Source organism: Rhynchophorus ferrugineus, unplaced genomic scaffold (assembly GCF_030347505.1).
Source record: "Rhynchophorus ferrugineus isolate W39M unplaced genomic scaffold, kcgeb_rfMv2 rfM4, whole genome shotgun sequence".
NCBI lineage: Eukaryota > Metazoa > Arthropoda > Insecta > Coleoptera > Curculionidae > Rhynchophorus > Rhynchophorus ferrugineus.
The window spans coordinates 17,102,139-17,128,624 of record NW_027472583.1 but is presented as its reverse complement, the minus strand read 5'-3'; the positions used below and the strand labels follow the sequence as shown (position 1 = coordinate 17,128,624).

Here is a 26,486-nt window from a genome sequence, read left to right as displayed (position 1 = left end):
TGGTTATACAAATTATTTCTATTTTAAATTAAAATTCCCTATAGTAGCAACCATAATAAATAAAATAGTAATTGAAGTATCTATTAGATAAAATATATAGTTATATAATAATTTAGCTTGCAAAATATTTTATAAAACAAAAGTATGTTCTACTTTTATTACGCTTTTTGTTTTTTTTTGCAAAATATAAATTCCTTGTTTTTAGTGGTTATTTAACTTTCTCAGAATAAATAGTCAAACATAAAATGCATTATGAATTCTTATCCAATACGCAATTAGTTATGACGGATAAAAATTGTGTATATATTATACAATATAATTATAAAACAAACTAGTATTTAGTACAAGTTAAATATAATATTAAATTTACTGATATTACATTCCGTTTTGTTTGTTACAGAAAATTACAAATTTATTTTTCTTATCGATTACTAGTTCCGTTTTTTGAGCCTAGAAAATTATGTGGAATGTAACTTCTATCGTTTACAAGTTTACCTTGTTCAGTACCATAAATTCCCCGTAATTTATATTACATTTGTGTTTCGAAATTAATAGGTTTTCGCGTAGCTTAAGGGTTTTTTTCACAATCTAATTGATCTAATTCTAAACAGCGTAATAAGCAAACGTATTTCAGATAGGTGTTAAAATTAATGTTACCAGTACATTCATTCGCTCTATCACACGAGTTGATTTTTTCGCAAAAGATCAAGATCATTTAGAAGGTCGTACGACTGAATATATATATATATATATATATGTACAAAAATACAAATGATATTTAAAATATATTCTCATTTACAATACAGGTTGATATTGAGTTTATTAATCTTGCATCAGACGAAATTGTATTTCGGAAAGGTGAAGGCTACGCATATTCCATTCATCTTGTTTTTATTTTATTTATTTATAACGCATCAATAACAAAACAATAAATAACACGAGAAGATTCTTTACGAATATATTTTTTGTGTTCACTTCATTATCATTATTTTTGTTTAAAATTTATTCATTAGCACTTATTCTCTCTCTCTCTCTCTCTCTCTCTCTCGGAGTGTTAGTGCGAAGTACTCTAAAAGACTTGTGCATCTCAATGCACTCGCCAAATAGTCAAATGTGCGCGATGACAGTGTAGTGCTTAGGCTCAAGCGCAAACTACCATACGAACTGATTAATAGACACATAGAGTGTGATTTAATAATCTATAGTATGAGCTACAATAGTTTTTAGAATAAGTTAGGATAGACTCTAAAATAAGTTAGAATAGTATCTAGAATAAGATTTAGATTATAAGTTGTACAGTAGATTACTTACTGAAGTGATCTACTACGTGTCAGGATAGTTACATTATATAAGTGAAATCATATAATAAGACTTATTGCCCTCGGGAAGACTGTTGACGTTCTAGGAGATTAATAAAAAAATCCCTCTCTAAAATGATAAAAACTAAAGTTTTATTGGGTACAATGAGGTTTTGATCATCTTATAAATATTAGACTACTTGTTAAGTTTAGTGTAAGTGTTAAGTGTAACAATAATATCTTACAAAGGTAATTTTTTTATAGTTTTTCAATAACAAAAATCTTATTATTAAAATAAATTTAGGAACGATATTTTGAAATTCATAAGGAATTTTCTTAAAATTTCACCAGTCAGCATTAAATTTTAAGAGAGATGAAGTGGGTTGCTGACTTTAAACATTGTCGTATAGGTCTTGAACATGATCCATGTTAGGAACATCGAAAAGGTACATCAATACAAAAAATCCTAGCAAAAATCAAGGACATAGATTTGAGTACCATCTAGTTCTAGATATTTCATTAAGCAGAGTGAGTAATATTTTCGCTAGAATATTGAGTTGAGCCATTATACTAAATCAAAACAAAAGGATATTATAAAATTATGTGAAACCGTTACTTCCACTCTAATAACGAACTAATAAAGCCACCAAAGCATTATTTCCTTGGGAACCAAAAGAAATATTAATTACTAATCATCAAACTGGTCAAACAGTAAACATATTGTGCCAGATGAATTGAAATAGGAAAATATGTATATAAAACATGTTTTATAAAATAAATATGCTGTAGACACAGTATTTAAGTATTTGTTTCTTTACTGTTATAGTCCAATATTATATAACAAAAAATAAAAATGCGCCTGACATTCGATGTTAAGCAGCTAATTACATTATTTGTTTATTTGAACTATTTCAAGCTGCTTATTGCTAACACATAAGAGAAAGTCATTTGCAAATTGCTGCAGCTTAGAGAATATATATATTTAATCAAATCCAATAAGGACAAGATGGTTATATGTTTTCCGAAGATTGAAAAAATTTAATTTCGTTTTTATGTAAAGCAATTGTGTAAACGTAAACTTCGGTACCCTCCATCATCACCAGAAGTAGCGTTTAGGTTTGATTGCCTTCTAGGTTTCATGCTACTGTGTAGGTGGCGGTAGTTAACGGATGTATGATATAATAATGTGTCTTCACTTCTGACGATTCATGGCTGCGGTTTTAACCTTCATTAGGCTGATTCATTGATATTCTATATCCTCCTCGATATTTTCTCGGATCGGATTTTCGTTCTGGTATTTCATAAAAAGTAGTTTCAGATCTTAGTTTAGTGGGGTAATTATTGTGTTATATTGTTTATAATTAACAGGTTTGTCATATATTCCAACCAGGTCTAAATCTGATGTTAATTGTTTCGTAAATATTCATTGAACATTTCTTAATTATATTTGAAAAAACTCAACTTCATTTAATCTTTAGTTCCACAGCGATGTCATGAGATGAGATATGTCGATATACTTCTATATATTAATGAATTTTTGGGGACTTTTTCAATGGAATGAGAACAAGCTGATCAATTCTGATTACTCAATCTTGCAATATTGCAATCCTTTCTTCTTCCATTCAAATCCGCTATGTTATGTTTTCATTAATTAACAATGAATGTAAAAGTAATACTAAAGACAATGTTAGTTAGACAATAATTTACAATTTCGACTGCATCATTCTGCACTGATAAAACTCAAAAAGAATAACGTTTTAATGCTGTATAATCATGTATGTTTAAAACATTGATAATATTGTAATATTTTGTTCGAAAGATCAAGATCATTCAGTTTAATGATCTTATTGTCGAGGTCGCTTGCCAACGGATTCAGTTGAAGTTGAAGGAGAACAGTTCCCACGAATATAGCAGGTAGAGAATCACTGATCCTGCATCAAATACGAAAGGTGAAGGCTACGGATGTTCTGTTCATGGTTGATTTTTTTTGCAAGCAAGATATGGTTATGTAATCATCGCGTATATAAATAAACGAGTCATCAAATGTTACTATTAGAAACCACCGATCCGTTATTTAGCAACACTTCAATAAATATTGTGTTGAAACAATCTGCATACTATGGGTATGAGAAATAGATTTGTACCAATTTCACTTTGGAATTTGCGGTTTGGATGAATCGATTATTCCGATAGCATCTCTTCGTTTTCTTGTTAAGTAATAAGTTATTCAATTTGTTGTTATATAACTTTGAGTGCTAATTACATAGTGTTTTATTGTATAGCTAGTAAAATATTTACAGATTAACTGAGATGAGCCATTAAATATATCCAAGTATTATATTTAGAATTAATGAATGAATACACTTCGACATAAGTTCGTTTTATTTTTATATTACTTTTATAATTTCTTTTAAAATATACAAATCAACCAACTAACTATAACCGTATTGCGTTAACTTGAGTTAACTGAGGCTAACTTCAGAGATACATACAAACATAAAAACATCCCGAAGGGAAACACGATCATTAAAAACAGTTTTAAGGCTGCATTGATAAGGATAGTTATCATATTAAATCACGAGATTTGTAATAATACATCACCATAAGGAATCATAACCGTGGCTGAGTAACAAGTCTAATAGGAATGATGTCCTTTTTCAAGATTCGAATTATAAATCTTAATTTAATTAAAACACAAATAATATTCGTAAAAAAGCTATATATATTCTATTAATACATTGTTATTAACCGTTAAAACTTCTCAAACGGCAACTTATTAATATGTAGCGGTAATTGCGATTTCTCCCCATTTATTTTGTGAATTTTAATTACCGAGTTTCTTATATTTTTATTTGCTTATCACTGTTTTCGGATTGGTTGTTCTGTTCATCTGTCTATGGACTTTCCACACTCCTACTTTTAATCTTGTCGAAAGTTTGGGCTAAATCTAACATACTTATTAACTCATCAGACATTTTATCATCGCAGGTTTTTTCAATAACGAATAATTCCATGATTAGGCTTTTGTGGTATTTTATTAAGTTTTTTTGCATATCTATTATTGGTTATATGTGCTTCATAACATTAGTAACATATTTATGAAAGAAATGAGCTTTATTTAAGAAAAAGAAACACAAAAGAGGAAATCTTAAACTGAGCTGTTGATTTGTAAGTGGCAAATAAGACTTAAAAGATATTAGGAGCAAAATAGGTTGTCAAATATAATAATTTAATAAATAAGTTTTGATATAAAGAAAAAATCCAAAAATAAGGGTATTTATTATTTAGTCTAATTATTTATATGACCGCCTAGTGACTAATAAAGTGGAACTCCTGGATAAACAATCCAGGAAGAGGAGGATGAAATATATTGACATATAGTGGCCATATATTATTTATTGATGAAGCAAAAGGGACATCTACTATATAGGAAAGGAACTAACACCTACTAAGGACGTATGTGATCTGTAGACTGCTAGATGATTATATTTTTTATTATACTTACAACTGTTATTAAATATGCTACTCAACCACAAAAGGTATATTATAGATGTTTAACTCACAATTTGTTGTTAATAATTTTTTACAATTTTTCGAACAATTTCACACGATTTTGTTAAAGTTTCTGTTATAAATATATAAAGGTAAAAATAAATTTTAAAACTGCTATTGAATCTTATCTTTGATTCTATGAAAATTATAATCTGTAACAGAATTATTTCACAGTTCCAAGTTCTTCAGAAAACATAATATCCATATATAACAATATTAAGACTCATAAGAATAATTCAAAAGCAAGGGAAAATATGTTGTATTTACAGTGTGATCAATATCCATATCATATTGTAAAAGTTACCGACTAGAAGCACTAAATCACATTAAAACGAATGAGAAGAACAATGTTATTTCAAATTCGTCTTTTCAATATTAAAATTTCAAATCCATATGCTCTTGAAAACATTACGGTTATAAAGAGTATACTTTGTACAACACTGAAATAATTAAAATAAAAATAATTATAATTAAACCCCCTTGAAACTAAATACCGTACTCAGTTAAAAAAAATTAAACCAAAACCATTTATAAAATATAACAGCGTTTTATTTTAAATCAATTTTGACAAGTCTCAATTAACTACACATGGAATATCTAGAAAATTAGATTTTTTTCCTAACATGTTCGAAGGTCTTTATTTTGTATGGTGAAATCCAAAATAATTCGTGATTCAGCAAATGTTTTATGATGTTATTTTTGAAATACGAGGTTTTTAAAAATAAATAACTAATTATAAGCTACACTTCACAAGTTGTATATTCTTATTAGATATCCGCCAATCAACCTTGATATGATCAACTTTTTTTATGTTTTTTATTGATGAGTAATTTCAAATGATGAGTAATGTTTGATGACGGATGTTATTACCAAAACATAATCATTGTTAAGGGGAATACCCTAGTCATCCAACAATTCAAATATCCATATTTGTTTAACATTTCTACATGTCCATCACCATTATTTTGTACATTGTTGTATATTTTGAGGTCTTGGTAGTAGGTTTTTTTCCATCCTTAATATATAATACCAAGCTTTACAATAAGTATCTTTGTTTAATGAGAGAAGAACTTTTATTTCTAGGTAGCCTTGACATTCACTATCTAAATATTTTATATATTAATGGGAAATAATTAAAGATGATTTCTTGTTAGGTTACATAAATATGCATAATCGAATTCAACATATTATAAATAGAAAAAGCATTATAGTTTTATATAATAGCAGAATAATAGTTATTTGTTTTACGGAACATGTTAAAATATATTTAGTGTACAGAAAGTAATTATTTAAATTAGGAGCAAGAAATTTGCATTCAAGCCTTTTCATTCCGGTGAAAGCGAACTGCGGCGCCCATCTTGTATTCACCTATTTCATACTGCTCACGCAGTTTCAATGATCTGCCTCATAGAACCATAAATAACGCCCGGTGTTGTAATATGTTTAAATTTAGCAATTTCATATTTAGTAGTTGCATAATAAATAGTAACATGTATGATACAGGCATATAAACTAGACAATTTCCTAATGCAAACTATATTTTGTTTGACAAGCTTTATAGTAATTCATTAAAATAACTTATGGCAAAAAGAATTCTTCGATAAACCTATTTGATTATTAGTTTTAACGTTATAGAAATAGAGCATTTGATAAGTTACAAAAAAATGTTCCAAAAAGAATAATGAGAAACCACTATGAATCGAATATATGCATTGAAATCGAGCATTGAAAGAGAAACCTCTTATATAACACATGAATCAAGAAGTGTTCGGTCTAGGTCATTCCAACTATTTAGTTTATAAGTTACATATGATTTTCAAATCAATGGATATAAAAGAACTTATATCAAATATTGTATTTAGGACGAAAAATAATAAAATAAAGTGTAGCCTCGACAAGCATTATGGAAACGCAAAATCAACTATCATTAACTGCTTAATTTAAATCGTAAAATGACTACATGTCTGTGTTTTTGTCGCAATTTTGTATTAAATATTTAGTTTATTTTTATTAATTGATTAATTAATTTAATTTTTTTAATTAATTCTTTATCACATCAATCGTGAAAAAAATCTTAATTGATAGAAGAATAATTTATCTACGTTACAGATAGCTGATATTTAATTTCTATGGCTTTCGTTAATCTACTGTTTTCTGCTCACCAACAAATGACGAATTAATATTAGAAAAACCATGTTATAATTGGAAATATTCTTTACAACATTCATTTTAACTCTTGATGTAGAAATAAATGCATTTATTACCATTTTGCGAAACAACGCTGCCAGATTTACATAACAACGTAAAATTACACATTCGTAATCGATTTACAACTCAAATAGCGAATAATCTACCGTATTAGATCTGCAGATGGCAACGGACCGGCTAAATCCAATCAAAGTATAGCATAAAATGCTAGTTTATATATTTTGTGTTACCGATCTGCTTTATTGCAATTTACTTATTTGTCTGTCATATTAGACAAACATGTTAGGCCTACAAATTCTTCCTCCGTATAAGCTTTAACGATGCCAAATTTCACGCCACACGATATTCCGGTTTTCTTCAAAAAGGAAGGCAAAAGTCCCGCTACCATTTTGATCTTGGCGCGCCATCTCGGTTATATGTCTTTAGCTCAGTATCACTTAAACGATTGTGGTGTGTAGACGTCCAAAATACGCCACAAGAACGAACAGAAACAGTGACAGTATTTATTGAAAATAATCGTTCCATTATTGCCACTCAGCGGTAATTGCGTCAATGGTAGCTGGACTTTTACCCCACCCTATATATAGAGAATAAAAGATTATAATAAAGACGCTTTATATTTTCAAACCAAAAATTCCACTAACTCGAATTTACAGAACAAACGGACAAAAATATCCTTTGATTAATTTGAATTATCTTTATTACTATTTAATATCATTACATATACAAACTGCGTTCGACTTTTATTTAAAATCACATATATCGCTTTATATTTTATTATACAGGAAGCAGAAAAAGTACCATTAACTATCACATTCCCGTTATTGATGTCTTTTATCTGGTGAAAGTAAATGAAGCAACTATCTATACTGGCTTTTATATCACAATTTACTAGTTTTCATAACGAATCCGTTTATTCTAATATTTTAAAAACATCAATATTAAATCTAATATATAACAAATTATATAATATATAATATATTCCATATGTATTGGCTTCATATTATACTAATATAATTTTGTTTTCTTTCAGGTTTGGTAGCTGGTCAAAAACTGAAAGTTAATCAAGAACAAGATCCCTGTCAAATCAAAGCCAGAGTAGTTGGCGATGAGACATACTGTGACAGGTAATATCATATGAGTAGAACAAAATAATATTCGCATAATAACATTTCACTATTCGCTAAGATTAAATTCGCCACTCAAAATAAACGAATGGCTGAATTCTATTGAAACCATTTTTTATAATTCCTTGTCCACAAAAGTCGTTTTCATTTTTGTTTTTCTTTTACTTGAATTGGGCTATTTTTGTTTCTAGCAACTTATTTTTTCATTCTCCTCAAAGCAGGATAATTTTTTGGGGTTAGATAACATGTTTTTTTGTCGCTTTCGACGAGTTTATCGTCATTTCGCGACTATAGAATTTTGCTTTTGCGCTTAAACCAGAGCATTCCATAGAACAAACGTAGACAAGCCGAAATGTTTATATATATGGTATAAATAAAATTTATATAGTAAATTAAAGTAAAATATATGATGATGTGTGGATAGATTTAATTTAAGTATAGATAAAATGAACGTCAACAGCGAAATTTCAACGTTCAGAATAACAGGAAGGGACAAAACTGTTAAAGGATGCTAAGAAAAACGATAATTATTGAGAGTTAAGGGAAAGATTCATATGAGTTAAATTTGATGATAATAATCAATCTCTAAACTCAGCATTGTTCATAACATTTATGGATAAAATAATTAAAAAGTCAAGCCTACAGATATGACACAAAAATAAGATAAAAACTGAAATATTGACAAGTGGCCACCTTCAGGAAACTCTAACCATGTGGTATAGGGCACTAAGATAATATGGATTGATACTGAACAAAGACCAAACGAAAGTTATGAACATGGGAGAGCCAGGAAAAATAAATGTCCAAATTGAGTATATGATAAACAAGTAATGAGATAACAAGTAAATTCGTTTCAATATCTGGGAATAGAGATTAGAAATAACGGAAGCAGAAAAAAAAGAAAATGCCAGTACTGAAATAATGAGTCAAAGATGAACAAAATGAGAAACAATGAGGAGACAATTTATTTAGTGAGACCACTTACAAAGCATAAATAGGAAAATAATGCGGAAAAGAGGAACAATGGCGGTCAAGGCAAAAATACTGAACAAAAACAAAAATGAATGAATAAAATAAACTTAGTTGTCATTGTTAAGTTATTCTGTATAAATGAAAAACAGCATTATAGCAAAGTGTTAGTTTGTTTCTTGGTCCAACTTATATAAACCTGAGCATTAAAATTAATCGGTTATATTAAGTTACAAAACAATAAATTTCTACTAAAATAAAATATCCCTTAATTTCACAGGTATTGGGAATGTGTTGATGGTCAACCAGAACTATACGACTGTCCAAATGGTTTGGTATTTGCCGGTAAGAACAGAGGTGTAACTGAAGGATGTGATTATCCATGGAGGTCAAATTATTGCGAAGGAAAACAACAAGCCAGTAAGTTCATAATTACTAATTTATCCAAAAAATGTATAATATCTATTAATGTATTTATATAATTTGTCCAGACAAAAGTAACTAAATTACAAGATGTAGGTTAGGATGTAGGTATGTTAGGTTTTGTAGTATAATAAAACTATTGTATTAGGCATTTTTCATTCACTACATTCAGTTTATTAATACGATTTTGTAAAAAATTGGTTGATTTATATGATAACAGAATAAAACCACATGGGTGACTACGGCACATGGAAACCCAATTTTTGTTAATAATACTTCCTACAGAAGGGATTATTGTTAGTCAAGCTAATTCAAGAAATAATGTCTATTTACAGAAAATCTATAATAACTATTTGTGAAGCAGGAAATATATCTTTCAAATAAATATAACTCTTGATAATTATAGTAAACACCATAACAATTATAATTAAATAAGGCAACCATCTTGTAGTAAGATTTTATACGCTGCGCCAATATTTAATTGAAAATATATGGACAACTTTTACAAAATTTAACCTGATTTGGCCGAATGGTAGTGATACTTAGTAAATCATCTATAAACAATAGTTTTTAATGGCCAAAAGTTGAACCACCTTCATTAATAGTTACACTCTTGTTGACTTAATTCATATTCATTCAGTTTCAAAATAATCGCGCAATCACAATTTATAAACGTAGGTTAAATTGTTTTGAATACTTATACTGTCTAGAATACAAAATATTATAATATTCTCATAAAATCGCGAATAAAAACTCTAATAATATAAATAATAATTTTAAAACCGTAATAGAAAATTAGAAATTAGTTATTTTACTCAAGTTCCTACATACACAATCTTCTATTTTACAGATCCACCAATTGGTACCGATCATTGCGATTGGCTGTACGGAATTTTTGGTCACGAAACATCATGTACCAGATACTGGACTTGTTGGAACGGTACCGCCACTGAACAACTATGTATCGGTGGCCTACTTTATAATGAACGCACTCATTCCTGCGATTGGCCAGAAAATGTAGATGGTTGTCAAAAGCATCGTAAGTATTAAAACGAGATTTATTTACGCTCCATAAAAAGTTTAAGCTGCAGAGAAACATTCAAACAAATCGAAAAGATCGTTAAATATTTATAACAAATCACACATGTTCTATACTTAAATATTCAATTCTATTTTCGTTTATAATTTGAAATAAATATAGGCTATTGCCCTTGTTAATGTATGATTTTGAAAACTTTTGTGGCCTCCACAGTCACCTGATTTAAATACAATTGAACGTTTGCGAACAGAAGAGCGAGAGAAAAATACGAAAACCTTGACGTAAGAGAGGAAAAGGCAACCTAATTTGTTTATTGCTTTGGCAATAAATTGCAGCGTGTTTTTTATTATCATTCTTTAGATATCCGCTGGTCAAGAAGGAATTAACGATAGTTTTTATGAAATCCCACAACAGTCAGTGGAAATATTGCAAATCACTTCAGCGATAAAATATGAAAGCTATGTAGAAATGTTTAAAAATTCTTAAAATTAAGATTAACATATAAATGTAACAATTTGAAATATACCTATAAAATATGTTATATGTATAGGTATTAAATGATCCCATCATCCGCTACGTTCTTTCCGGCTGATATTAATTGAATGTTGTCATTCCGTCTCGGAGAGTAAAACGCAGAATTTGCTTTACATTTGAGATACCTGTAGTTTTGATAACCTCAGACCGTAGCAGGACCCAAACCTCGAAAATTTGACGAAAAAGGATTCAGAACAGCCTTCTTTTAATATTGATATTATGATATTTGCCTTCTTCCACATGAACGATCTAATTAACCACCCGAACAATTGCACGTGAGCTTTTTGTTCTCAATGCTTTTTGTTCTCTTGATTTTGCTTAACCTGCTTGGCATCTACTTTCTGAAGAACTTCATTTACGAACTGAAGGCTAGTGAGTGGAGTTTTTATTAACTTTCATAACAGTGATTGGGTCAAAATCCTGCTTGCCCTTTTCGTCGGATAACTTCGCGAAACCTCTACAGTGAAACTTGAACTTCATTCCTTTCTTTGCCAACACCCAAAGTTGCTTAAACTTTATTCGACATTGACGAAAATATATTATCATTTTAGTTCTTTATTTTGTTGGTTTCTTTTTATTTTAGTTTCTTTGTAAATTGGACATATTTATCATCCTTTTCAAAAAATTAAAAGTCCCTTATTTTTTCGTCCAATCCAAGATTTGTAATTCATAGAATATTGCTATATCAAATACGATATATTCTGTGCAAGATTCTTCTAAAGCTGAGAAGCGTGTTAACTAACCTTGCGAAAAGTTTAATATACTTATAATTGGTAAAAATATTAATTATTTCTAAAATGCTTGCCTTTAATAACGTTTGATTTAAGCCGATCCACAAATGTGACTGAACTCCGAGAGTTTCAGGCTAGTGATAGGAACCTAAAAAAAAGGCACATCATGCCCATCAGATTTCCAACTCTTCTAGTATTCTAAAGCAACAATAAACAAAAAATTTATTAATAAAGACGTCGGTTTGATCGTGTCCTTGGAAAGGATTTGTTCACAAATTGTTGCGCCTATATTTAGCGTTACGATTAATTTTTAAAACAGTAAAATGCTTAAAAACATTTGAAATATCATGCCGATAATGTCAAGAATGTAGTTTTAAGAAAAGAACGTTCAAACTTGGTTAAAATATTTCGCCCATCATAACTCACGTACCTAATACTTACATTTGGTTAATTGACAATCCCAAATCTATACGTTCTTCTTCAAAATTAACATTCTACTGAAGTCCTTTCAGCCAACCAAGCTCTTCTAGCTTTTTTAAGAACATTTCTGATGAGTCTCTTTTTTTGAAATGGGAGCATCGTTCACTTATTCACTAAAAATAATTAATAATGCATTTAAATCTCTGTCATTACCGAGGTATCCATGAATTGTTAGTTACCCTTCAACCAAAAAAAAAGCAGATACAAAGATTGATAGATAAAACACTCTGATAATTATAAACGAATTAATTGATGATTATTTTATTGTTTTAATTCTAGATGATTCATCTAATAATTAATATGCTTATCTGTGTTTTAACTGTTATTTGTTTTCAGCTTTGTGTAACGATGATCCCAATGGCAACGTCCCATTAGGAAAATCTTGCAATCGCTACTGGCAATGCCAGGGAGGTTACCCAAGACTTCAACGCTGCCCTGCCATGCTAGTCTTCGACAGAAGATCCTTGAGGTAAGGAAAACCATCATATTAATTTCATTAGAACCAAATACGTGATTATTTTTTATAATCATCGAGCTTCTAACAGAAATCCGTCGTTATGTAACGGTGTGTTTGCTAGATAGATTTTGCAATTCCTTCTTAATTGCTCGCTGAGAATAATATACATTTATTCGTATAAATACCATTCTTGAAGCAATAGGAGCAAAACAAACACGTCTTCACGGCCGTTCCTATCTCCATCCGAGTAGCCCAACCCAAAACAAAAAGTATTGGGACAATTTTGTTACATAAGGCTTAAGAAAACAGTTAATAATGGATGTTTTTACTTAATATGTTAACATACAATGACACATAGTAGAGCGCTTTCCATTTTTATTAACAACATAGTTTTTTTCTCTGTAAATTCTTGCAGTTTTTTTCACATGGTATTATAAATCCTGTGTATTATATCTCATCGAGTACTTTTGTAACTTCACGTTAAAGCCTCACAGTATGTATGATTTCGTGGAAGTGTGAACAAAAAATATTTTCAGTGCGTTGATAATGTCTGAATTTGTAACAAGTAAATCGCATTTGTGGGAAGATTTACCTTTTACATTAATTTGAAGAAAATGGTGGCTGAAGGTCGTCAAATGATGTGTGAAGCTTACGGCAACCATGCTCCATCGATTTCAGTATGTGAATACTGGTTTCGACGTTTCAAAAGTTATGATTTTGACTCCGAAAATAAATAGCGTTCCAGACAGCCAAAAATGTGCAACACTAAGATCTGAAAACACTACTCGACGATAATTCATGTGAAATGCAAGAATATGCAAAGTTGTTGGGAGTAACACAAGAAAGCACACAACCAATCGCTTGAAGAACATGGGAATGGTCCAAAAAAATTAAATATTTTATGCCGTATGAATTGAAACCAATAGACAATGGAAGGCGTTTGATCATGTGTGATATCCTGTTTCACCGGCAAAATCGGTAAGATTTTTGGCATCGTATTGTTACTTTAATGAAAAGTCGATGCATTACGTTAATCCAAAGTAAAAAAATTATAGAGCCTAGCCGGTCATTCATCAATTTCAACGGCAAAGTCGAATATCCATGGCACCAATCTAATGGTGGGATTCCTCAGATGGTATGGTGGCATACGATAAGCTACTAAAACCTACAAAAACCATCAATGGGGATACCTATCGACTATAATTGATGAGTTTGAGCCAAGCTCTGCGCAAAATCCGTCGGAATACGAGCAAAGACTAGTTTATAAATCTAATACATATGGAGATCGATAAACTATACTTATTTTTCAGAATAAAGCTTGTAATAAAAAAAAATCTTTAAAATTAAGTCTAATACATATGGAAATTTTCGGATGTTCCCTTCCTATAGGTTAATTGAGCAACAGATTATTCGTTCATATTGCCAACTATATAATATATAAATCATTAAAAATATTAAATTTCTTATGTTCCATCTAATTAAAAATGTCCTCTTCCAGATGCGTGGTACCACCTACTGAAGACTGCGACATACCCAGCACCATTCCTCCACCACTGCTCGAAGACGATGGAGAACAAAACATACCCCAAAACAACCCGAAAAACAGAGGAGGCCGCGGAGAACCCAGCAATTTCCCCCACTTACCACCCGGTGCCATCCCAGTACCAGTCAAAGGAAACAGGCAGCAAAATTAGATAATCAACTTAAACGTTTATCTGGTTGTATAATATTCGTTTAGTCTCTGGACTGATTTAGTATAAAAATCACGATTATTACATAAATTTCTTATTAGATATTTATTTTATATGTACATTATTTTGTTATGTGAACGCATTAGTTATTTAATGTACGTAACGAGATTTAGTCGAGATGGACCTCTTCTGCTAAACGTTACAGTTTGCTGTTAATTTGTTGTTCGATTTTCTGTTTAGTATGGTTTCCATCTGGCGTTTCCTCATCATAACCGATTATTTTATGGACTTTCACTGAAACGAGATTTTTCATTTTCGTTGTCGGACACTTTCACTTTTTTTGTACGATTTTATGTACGCGTACGCAGTATTTTCCCTCTGTATTAGTGCCAGTATATTTGTATATTGTTTGGACATAAATAGAAAAAAAAAACGTTTTATTGCTCCAAAATTGTATTGTCTTCCTTGTGTATACAATAAATTTCTTTTTTCTATGTTTTTGAATATAATTTATTTATTTTCTATCCTAAACTAATATATATTTCCTTATTAATTCGTTGTAAATTTTAATATATCTGAAACAAAAAAAATATGATCAAGTATTGTCACTTTTGATTCTTATATCGTAAAATTATTAGAAAGAATTAACAGTTAGTTCGATCTACATAATAATTTAGAAAGTGATTCTTCTATACTAACTGCAACCATAATTATATATGAGTATAAATTATAGAACAGATGAATTTAATTACGGTTCGATTTTGTGACATATATGACATATGTATATATAAACATATTTATATATATAAACATATTTATATATATATATATATATATATATATATATAAACATATTTATATATATATATATATATATATATATATATATATATATATATATTATGTTTTTTTTGTGACTTTGATACTAATATCTATTTTATACAATGTACTAGCTGACCTAATAAACGTTGTCCAATAGTGTTGTCCAATAGTTATAGACAAGCACAAAATATACTTACAACTTACTTATAAATAACAATATTGTTATTTTTGTTTTCAGAAATAATATTTATGGTTTTCTATCTTTTGAACGAATAAATTCACAATGAGGCATTCTTTTATCCATGTGATTGATAGTTACTAACAAAGGATTAACAGACCCCTTAATATCTCCGTATAAGAATCTATAACGCATATTAGTCTGATGAGTTGGTCACTGCTGAGAAAAATCGATATTGAGTTAAAACTTTAATATAAGGCAAATTTAATATAAACTTTAATATAATTCGATGTACCAAAAAACACACTCAACACACTCAAAAATGGATAAACGTTCAGATGGAATGGATAATGCACAAATAAATTAATAAATGCATCACCAAATATAGATATATAGAATAGAAACTCAAATAGACACACCCATAACCATATTTTGTACGTCCAAAGACAAATAAAACATAAAAAAGATTACAGATTTATTTTCTTTCTTTCAATTAGAAATTTTGTGACATGTTTGTGATAGGTTATATTTGTCTGCTTTTTTTTATTTTTATGTATTGTACGGAAATTCTTTATTACAGGCTTATTTATGTAGCATTTTAGGTAAATATTATTTGTTAAATGCAAAATAATAATAAGAGTCTTGTTTTTCAGAATGTGAAGGTTTAAATAAAATTAATTATTTTCCGAAGTAATTCTGCTTCAGTACAGAAACTCTTTTTAAAAGTAAATAATGATAAACTTCATGAAATCTCTTATTTTCTTATATATGAAATTTAGGACAGGAAGATTTATTCTTTACATTTCAGACTGACGAGATGATTATGTAGAATGGAATGTGAAATATCATTGCTTACAATGGGAATATATTACTTAAAATCTATGTCGAAAATTGAATTAAAATACATACTATGTGTATATTATATATATGTATATTAGAAAAGCATTTCTCTTAACTTATCGCAAAGAAAAATATGGCTACAAGTTGGAAAAGGAATCACCAGTTGCTCAGCCCACAATAGAATCTTCAAAATGAAACAGAGGTATGTACAAATATCATATTCCTTTCAAAGTATGTAAATTGAGAGATTTTGAGAAGTAAAAATTATAAAACATATTACTCCGCAGATGCTTTTGGGTTTCCAATCTGTGTTTTCAATCATGTGATTCATACTGATAAAAGCCAGGCAGTATAACACCACATAGATTAAATACTACCAAATACACAGACAACATTGCAAGCAAGAATTATTTTATATATTTTTATGCTTCTGCAATTATGTTATATTATTTAAATGTTATTTAACGGTATTAACGGTTATTTAACTTATTTTAATTTGTTTGTGTGCAAAGCTATCACTAGATTTTTTAAATTTTTTTTGCCAAAAGAGCCAGTATTTTTTAATTTCCCCCTGTAGTAAATAAACCCGCTTTGCGCGCCCTCATAAGGCTCATAAGGACCAACAACATTTGGTTACAGCTTATGTAAGTAGTTTATTATTAACTTATTAGATAACTTTAAAAAAGTTTTCTATCATCATCAAATAGTCATCACCTTTTAAATTCATAACAAGTTATTATTACCATGAGCTCTTAAAATAATGAGTCTGTCTGATCTAATGTCTAAATCATTGAACTGTCTAATCAATCAAGAAATTATAAAAATAAATAATATTTAATTTAAATAAGTAATTTGAAATTTAAATACAGAATTATATTATTGTTATATAGGTTTTTTCAACAATTAATTATAATAACCAATATTTAAAATACAAATTGTTATACTTACAAATTATTCGTACATGTATTTAACATATTCTTATAATAAATAGGGCACGTTTGACGTGACATAATCGCTAGGTGCATTAAGATACCGTGAGAAATCATATAAATGATCTGCTGAGGTATCCAGCTATCCTTTATGCTTGAGTTTTGTGTTAGCTCGTGGTAAAAAGTCTAAAATCATTATAAAATACATAATATAAATAATCAATTTAAAGTTCAAAATTAATGTATTTTCACCTGCAATAAAGTAGTAACACCTATTGCAAGAATCTGTATGTTTGGAGCAACAGCATATGTAGTGCCACATAGCAATCCTGCTATAGCACCCATATAATTCGGACGTACCAATTTATTCTTCAGTAATACACATACAATAAACTAAAACCAAAATGTTGCAAATTTATAGTTTTATCAAAAGTTGGAATTAATTAATAGCATTTTTTATGAAAAAAACAGTAAGTAAAAAGGAAATTTTCCCCATAGCACACTTTTAGTCAGTTTTTGATCAAATATAATCCATCCATATGTAGTGAGAGTAGAATAAAGGTTTCCTATCAATATCTTTGGAGATTACATCATTGATTATTCGTCTTAAATGTGGGGATAGAACTTCAATTGAGTGTTGGACTAATCTTTAAACAATTTTGAAATAACTGTTAAATTATTTTATAGTCTCTTTCAGAGTATTTCAATCATTTTTCTTTAAGGGCATACGTTATGGTGGGCAACAACCCCCCTTATGACTTCATCTCCTTGTAACACCATCACGTATACAAATCGGATTTGTATGATGTTGATGATTGCGGTTGATGATTCAACGCTTGTTATTGCGAGATTTTATAATAAATTCATAAGGGTTTTAGTTTAGTTTTTAGGCATATATCCAATGTTAATAAGTGAAATCTGAATGAATTTGATAATTTCGTGCTTAACACGAGTCTTCTATCTAGTCAATTACAATCTTTATTAATCAATTAATCTTGTCAATTACCCTCAAATATTTGATTAATTAATCAAATCATCGTGCACCAAAATATTGCGTTATTTGCTCAGCTTCTATATATGACTTCTATAAAAATATCATAATTTCGGGAAAGCTTTTTTCGCATTACTCCAGCTATTGAGTGAAATATGCAGTAAACTGTTGGTATTTTCTCGGTAACCGAAACAATTTACTAAAACTGCTAATCGATGATTCTGCTTGGAATAATTAGAGGGAATTATAGAAAGTGGCGTTACTTATTTATTTCTTCGTTTAATGGTACTAATTAATGCCAAGAGTTACACTATATATAATTTAACTTACCCGATACAAACCTACGTAGATTCCAATAAAAGCTCCAAATCTGGCATTATCTTTGTTGACTAATACGTAAAGCAAATTTTGTGGCTTTTTATACAAGGTCAGCATTTTGGGTATCAGTTTTTTTATTATACTAAAAAAATAACCAAAAGCAAAATATCGGACAGTGCCCTAAAAATAATGAAATCTATTCAAATATTGCAAAATCGTAAAATTAAAGGTGGCTTTATATCTGATATGTGAAAAGTTTCTTCGTAATCAAAATTATATTAGAGTTTTTATATTACTGAACCTATAATAAATTAAATTGGTAAATAGATGTTTTTTTATCAGAATAATTACATAATAGCATATCAAATAAATTAATTGTAAAGTCATTAATTAAAAACCGGTGGAAAATTATTAACCTGTCACGTTAATTACGCGTTTTTATTACGTAAATATTTTTTTGTGATTATAAAATTAATTTTCCTCGTTCATATGAACAATATGACCCCTTGATTTGACAAAACGTATAGCAAAATAATAACAGTACGGCAGCTTATTTTATATCTCGTAATATTAAAAATCTTGTTTCTTAATCGAAAAAATAGAAAATTCTCTCATTACTCATATTATTTCTTGTATTTTTGGGATATCCATTGTATCAATGGTATCAATGTTTATGGAGCATCTCAAGTAAGAAAAATAGATCAACAGTACACAACAGTAGAGTAACTGATCAAGTTGGTGTAGAAATGAAAAATAAACGCCTTGTGTATAAATTTGAAAAATGTTATTTCACCAAGACAAATTGTCACATAATAGTTATAACTCAAATGAAAAAGCCTATAAGTATATTTTCTACAAAAAAATAAAATAAAAAGGATATCGAAAAGTTAGAGAAGAGTTAGAGAATTAGAGTTAGAGTTAGAGAAGAGAAGAGCTGAAAAGAGAATAAGTTGATGAGTAAAGTGGAATTTTAAGAAAAACAGTTTATCTTATCGATATTGATAAATCTCCGGTACATATTTCTATAACTCTTCTCTAACATCTACACTGAAATTTCTTGAAATTTTCAAAATATAGCATACAGCAGCTATTGATTTATAGTTTTTATTTATAAATTGTATTACTAATTAGGTATTTACCACAACAAATTTAAAATAATATGGAGAACAAATGTTATGATTATGAAAAAACTCCGTTACCTTTAAAGCATATATATCACATGGTTGTTGGTGATTGCATTTAAATTTTTCAGCTGGGTCATCTTTAAGAGGTTTTGGATCATAAAACCTAAAATTAATCAGGAAAGTATGCCTTTGAAAATAATTGTCGATGCTCTAACTTACCAAAAATTAACAAAATTGATTTTTGATTTTTTGTTCTGTAGCATATGCATCAATGCGCTGCTCAACGCCATAAATAGCAATGTTTGATTAACGGTGGTCAGTTTGAATATATTATAAAAATCTAAATTCTTGAATGTTGCTTCAATTAACTGAAAAAATAATAAATTTAAAGTGACAAATAATAAAACAACAAATATAAAACATTATTGGAGAACATATATGTAATGGAATAATTCGTTTTATTAAATGATTATGATTGTGCGTTATTTCAGTAAATTGTGTATATTTATATTCGACAAACACAGTGAAATAGTGATGGAACTCTCAAAATACTTGCTCAAAACATAACCCTTAACGAGGGGTACCAAGAAATGTTAAAAATGTAGTAAAGACGCATCAAAAGTTCTGTATAATATTTACAATGATGGAAAATTCTGGATGTATAGGTATGAATTGGACATCGACTGTATGAATTTTCCAGGAACAGACAATCCTAACAAAAGTTGTTCAAGGAATTAACATGTAAAAGCAAATAGACTATTGTTTTGGTGTTACCTGTTCCTTAGACTAACTTGAGAATAATGTAGAGCTCTCAATTGTGAACATAATGAATGAAATTTTTGACCAGCCTAAATATCGAAAAAAAGGTATTGTTCAACGGTAACTAGAAAAAGTATTATTCAAAATTCAACCCATCGAAACGTTTTAAGGATGGTTAAAAAAACATTCCATATCGATAGTTTTTCGTTAGTATACTAGAAGTTGTGTATGATCAACTATTTTAGTAGTTTTATACAGTTGTAGTCTGAATACCTCTCTAAAAAATGTTTTTTATGCTACTCAAAATCAAGATATATTTTAAACGACAAATGTATATCTATTAGCAAACCTATTCACATCGATCTGAACATGTGATAGTCTGAGAGAGATACATTGGTATTGGAACTAGTGGTTTACATTTTAGCATTTCTCAGTAGGCCTTAGTGTATGTTACTTTAATGTGGAATACTCAAAGCTGTTACAATAAAATAATATAATACCATTTTTCCGCACATATTCCGTTTGGTTGCGTACATATTCTATATTATTGAAAATTGCTTAAATCTTAAGGAAATAGACTCAGTTCGAATTTCAAACTTGCCTATTCTGTTTGTTTGTAGGTTACGCACTTAAGATTACACAACCCAAATAACATTTTCTATTGTTACAAGACCCCAATATGCATTCCTTGACATTGTATAAGTAATTAAGTTAAAATAACAGTTTTTAATTTATTTCTGATTATGTTAATCGTACAGGAGCATTATATTTTGCATTAATTTACTATTAACACCTTTCAAGGATACTTTAATTACAAATAATATACTGACGACAAACTTACCAAATTGAAAAAGATTAATGTATCCAATATTTTATTATCTCTGGTTTCAATCAATAACGATAAACCGGAAATAGCACCGGATATAAGGCCAATATTGTAATAATTTATCCGACCGCATAGTCTCCTACAATATAATCAGCAAAATAATATAATACATATAGAATAAATGCTTACCATAACAAGCAATTGGTCCCTAAAAGTAAATTTGCCATAGCGACCCCATACATAGCCGAGCGCAATTCGCTTTCTAAAAATTTCCATAGTATATTCTTTCTCTTGCGTTTCCTGTAGTCTATAATAGCTTTCAACTAAAAATAAAATCATGTTTTACATTATATAATACTGCATGTATAGAAACGTTTTCGAGATTTATTTTTGAAAATATGGATTTGGATTGTAGTAGTAAATCAAATTGTATCGCCAATAGCATTACAATGCAAGAACTATGTACATTTCAAACATGCAAATTCGATTTTACGGGTCCGTTGGTTCTAGTTCATGTAACACCCTATTTCCATTTCCACATCTGAATCCACTCCTTTCCTTATATTTTACATGAATTTTCATCCATAAACGCATAAAATTTTTCATCTTCACAATTTCATGGTGGACACCCTTATTCTTTGTTCTATTCAAAATCATCATTTTCGAACTAATTTTCTTTAGAGGATTTCTTCATGAAATAATAATTAAATAATAAAATTCCACTCAAATGCGGTTTTCGAATAACAAAATTGAATATTTTCAATGTAGCAAAAAATTATGCGGGAACAACATGAATACGATGTTTTTTAACCCATGGTATAAAAATGGGTTGTTACTGTAGGCAATGTTTCATAAGTAGAGCCGTAAGATATATGTGTGAGATGTTTTTATATTGGTATATGGTATTAGGGAAACTATGATTTATTTTATATTTACTTAATTTTAATTAAAATTAAGAAACAAAATTATTAAGAGCGTGATAATTTTAATTATGGTACGTAAATCGATTACTTACAATATAGATTGGAAAGAAAAATACTAAACTTCCTCTAAGTACTTCATAACCGACACGTAAACTAGCTTTATGACAACTGCTCTCCCATCCATGAATAGCTCTACACGAAATATCATCAGAAATTTTGTCGTAAAATAATTCTTTACTGATGACTGTCATTTTTAAATCGCCAACGCTTAATCATTACTGTAGAATAATGTTGGATAACTTTTACCAAAGTTCACTATAAATGCATGTAAATTAATGCGGGTTGATCAATAACATTGTTCGTAAAAACCATTCTACATATTCAATAATTATGTCTATTAAGGATTAAAACAAACATAAGCGGTAATCTGTTAAATGCTTTTGTTTAATTTATAAAAAAAACTGATTCGGGTACAAAGGTTTCTACAGTTTATGAACATTTTTTTTTAATTTTATTTACCGTTTACGAACTTGTCAATTACGCAAAAGTAAAAATATGAATGTTACCTAATTCTCCAGATTTGGCACTCTCTGGTTTCGGTGATTTTATCCCATAATTAATTCATAGGAAACATTTTTGATCGTTGAAAAAGATTAAAGTGACCGTATTTTAGTCCTGCGAATTTTCAGTCCAAAGCTGAGATGCATAAATTAGATCAATTAGATTAATTAACGTATTATAGTTCATCGAGAATATCAATAGAAATGATTAATTTACCTGGAAGTATAATGAAATGTATTTGTCCTTTATACTCAGTCCTAATAACTGAGTAGTTTTTTATGCGAAATGCAAATTGACAACAGATTGGATATAGCCGAATTTATTTATAAACGAACATATTCACTATATAAAAAATTCAAAATAGACTACATTTCATATAGGTATTTTTCTGTTGAACTTTTCTTCAGATCGATATAAAGCCCTTCTGATCTTTTGAATGTTAATGTCTTCCGATAGTGTAACATTCACAGGAAATTCAAGGTTCATCGATTTCCGTGTTACAATTCACCCTTAATCTTGAATTACAATGTGCTCATAACATTTAACAATACTCGGAAACAATCATTTCACATTGACATTAACTGCAAAATACAAAACACTTTTGCTGCTCGATTTAATTTTCAGCACTATTAACTAAACAGTGTTCAAACTTGTAATTGTAATCAATATCAAAATCATTCGATGTCAGAGCTTCATATTTTTGGCATATGTTTCAAGGGTATACAAAAGGGCATCAAAAATCCTCTCAATTGTAGATCATGCTTGGCTTCCTTTGTTCTCATTATACATCATATATATATATATATAGCGAGAGAGAGAGAGAGAGAGATTATAGAGAGAAAATACTTTATACCTACACATCAATCTAGGTTTATTAACAAACATTTGACGATTGATCAGGTTCATAAAATTACAGATGTAACTGAAAAAGCTTATGAAGGTAACATAGTATGCTCAGATGCATTATTAGCATGATGGCCTTCTTCATAATCTGAAGAAAATGAAACATCAAACTATTGATATCTTATATTACAGCTAAAATGTTTAGAATAATTTTAGAGGAAGCCTTTATCTTTACAATAAAAGAAGCTAAAGCAGGTGTACCACAAGGAATTAAGGGCAATTCTTTACCTATTCTACAAATTTGATGTATCACAATGGCCACATTTGCTAATACACATTGCGAAAACTGCCGAAGATAACAGCGAAAAGTCACATGATAATTACAACAGGCAAATGAAAATATAAATAATTGGACCCCAACTTGGAAAATAAAACGAAAGCAAACGTGTGCAACTTCAGTTCAGACCGCACAAGCACCAATAACAATAAATAATACTATCCATATAGCAACAATGCCAAGTATATCTCCAATTTTGATGAAAAATTTCGCTGGAAGGAACATGTAAAAAAGAAGAAAAGGAAAGAACTGGAGTTAAAATTTAGAAAATTGTATTAGTTAATTGAAAGAAAATTACAATTATCAGCGCATAATAAATTGCTATTATACAAGCAAGTCTTGAAAGCTATATGGACATATGGAATTCAAGTAGATGTTCCGCAAAACTAATATAAATATGATACGAATAATACCTATAATAAAATAGGTTTTCCAGAACAAGGTTCTAAAAAGTATTATAGGTGCACCGAGATACTACAAGACTGATTAGTTACACCAACATTTTCAAGAATTAATTGTTACTCAGGAAATCAAGAGAATTACAAGAAGACATGAGGACAGACTCCATACTCATATCAATATCGAAGCAATACCACTCTTGGATAACATAAGACCACTTGTGTAGTGTAGGGTAATGAGGTGCTTTTAATAAAAAATAGCAGTGTTAATACATAAATATTACTACACTAAAGACTGAGATAGGGCCTATGGAATATATCTAAATTTAAGTTATTGTAAAGACAAATTGAAGGTTAATCGACAACGACTAATAACAATATAATAAAAAAATTCAAAAATCTTTATATGTCTTGAAAATGTAAAGTCGAATTTACACTGACAAAAAATGCATCAAAACTGCAGAGCTTAAAGGTAATTATTTACTCCAAAAAATGGATAACATTCAAGGTAGAATAAGCTCATAACAACTGATTGAGTCTAATATAAGGCTCTGATATATGCTCAAATATGGACACAAAATCAAACAAATATTGTAAGAAGGGTTACTGCAAATCGACGTTTTCAAAAATATACGCGTTTTTACATTTCAGTGGTAGAATACATTCAAAACCAGTTAGCAGCATTGATGTGGTAGATGATTTGTTTTGATTATCACCGTATTATGCACTTAAAATTCATGCTATAAAGCCGGGCGTTAAAGAAATAATGTTATCTCAGCGTTATGTTGACTATTTAAGATAGCAAGTTATACGAAAAAATCGAATTCATAGAAATAAAAATCTGGAATTTGGAATAGGTATTACAAAATCATTGCGGCTAATTTATGAGTAAAACCTAAACAAATATCAATAAAAACTACAGTTTTCACCTGATACGGCTTTGACCGATATCTTTCTGTTACGAAAAGTCAAATTTCCCCTTACTCAATAGTTGATTCCGGAAGATGCCTTTCGAAAATGCTTTACTAAAGATATTATTCTTTGATGGTGATAACGAGTACATCCCGCTAGCATAATATATCTGAAGAGGTCTATTTTGAAGATGTTTTATATTTATTTTTACAGAATTTACCATCTAATCAGAACGGTAACATATAAATCATTTAAATTTAATAAATATGAGTTTTAAATAATTCGCGTTTGAATTAAATTAAAGAACCATTCTCCTTGCATGTGCTGCACTTTTTACAAAAGAATTTTGATTAAGAAAGCAGCTCGCCGGGCCTTAGCGCTTTCACGTTGCAGGTCGCTCACTTTTCTTAATTCACTTTCCATTAAACGGTTTATTGTTTAGAATCTCAAAAGGCCAACATGACAATATTTATCTTGTTCAATACTCAACAATACTCATCATTACACATACTCACTTAACGGAACAATCAAGTCAATTAAAACTAATGTAATAACTCATTTAAAATCCTTTGCCGGTCTGGTATTAAATTATTAATTCATATCAATGAATATAAGGATTATGAATTAATATTGAATGTTTTTTTTAGTTTTAATATTTATTTAGTGGTATTAATTAAAGGATTAGCTATCTTTGAAGCAGACCTACTTTATAGTGTATTCAAAGTTATTTTATACATACGTCATTTAAATTTGTGACGTCAAAACGTCGCAATGTTGCTACACCAACTGTTGAGTTTTAGTTCATTTTGGCTTTGGCATACAATAAAATTCTAATCTAAATAAAATACACACACATTTTATCAAACATAATTTTTTTAACATTATAGTACATCTCAAAACTACAGTTAATTATCTAGCCACAATAGTTTATAGGTTAGAGTTACAACCTCTTATTACTTTTGCTTTCAAGAATTTTGCATACGTATGACAATCATACGACTTAGACAGGCTAATTCGTTTACGCGTTCGAACTAGTAAGACAGCATTATATCTCTTTTTAACTAGAATATAATAAGAAGGAAAATATTGTGTGATTCTGAAACGAATTTACAAATTGCGGCAGGTAATACATAAACAACTTGATGATATATGTACAAGAAACTTTGAATAGACTATATATGTTACGGTTAGGATTTTACAAAAACAACATTAAATA

General features: G+C 29.2%; 2 protein-coding genes across 3 annotated transcripts in view; one reads left to right on the top strand and one right to left on the bottom strand.

Annotated features, from left to right (window-relative positions):
- Positions 1-15,003, top strand: part of Cpap3-d2 (cuticular protein analogous to peritrophins 3-D2) — a 23,753-nt gene extending 8,750 nt beyond the window's left edge. The window contains exons 2-6 of the mRNA XM_076402751.1: positions 8,092-8,185; positions 9,435-9,574; positions 10,428-10,616; positions 12,698-12,830; positions 14,317-15,003. Of these exons, the coding sequence (XP_076258866.1) occupies positions 8,092-8,185; positions 9,435-9,574; positions 10,428-10,616; positions 12,698-12,830; positions 14,317-14,512 (752 nt within the window). The 3' untranslated portion in view covers positions 14,513-15,003. The remainder of the gene's footprint in view (positions 1-8,091; positions 8,186-9,434; positions 9,575-10,427; positions 10,617-12,697; positions 12,831-14,316) is intronic.
- The window catches only part of LOC143195515 (uncharacterized), a 23,574-nt gene continuing 12,032 nt past the window's right edge, over positions 14,945-26,486 (bottom strand). Inside the window, exons 5-12 of one of the 2 annotated variants that reach the window (XM_076402749.1) lie at positions 21,486-21,619; positions 21,312-21,435; positions 19,931-20,079; positions 19,787-19,874; positions 18,600-18,767; positions 17,531-17,671; positions 17,298-17,464; positions 14,945-15,084 (exon numbers count right to left, since the gene is read on the bottom strand). In XM_076402749.1, coding sequence (XP_076258864.1) covers positions 15,036-15,084; positions 17,298-17,464; positions 17,531-17,671; positions 18,600-18,767; positions 19,787-19,874; positions 19,931-20,079; positions 21,312-21,435; positions 21,486-21,619 — 1,020 coding nt within the window. In that variant the 3' untranslated portion in view covers positions 14,945-15,035. The remainder of the gene's footprint in view (positions 15,085-17,297; positions 17,465-17,530; positions 17,672-18,599; positions 18,768-19,786; positions 19,875-19,930; positions 20,080-21,311; positions 21,436-21,485; positions 21,620-26,486) is intronic. The other variant, XM_076402750.1, reaches the window with a different exon arrangement.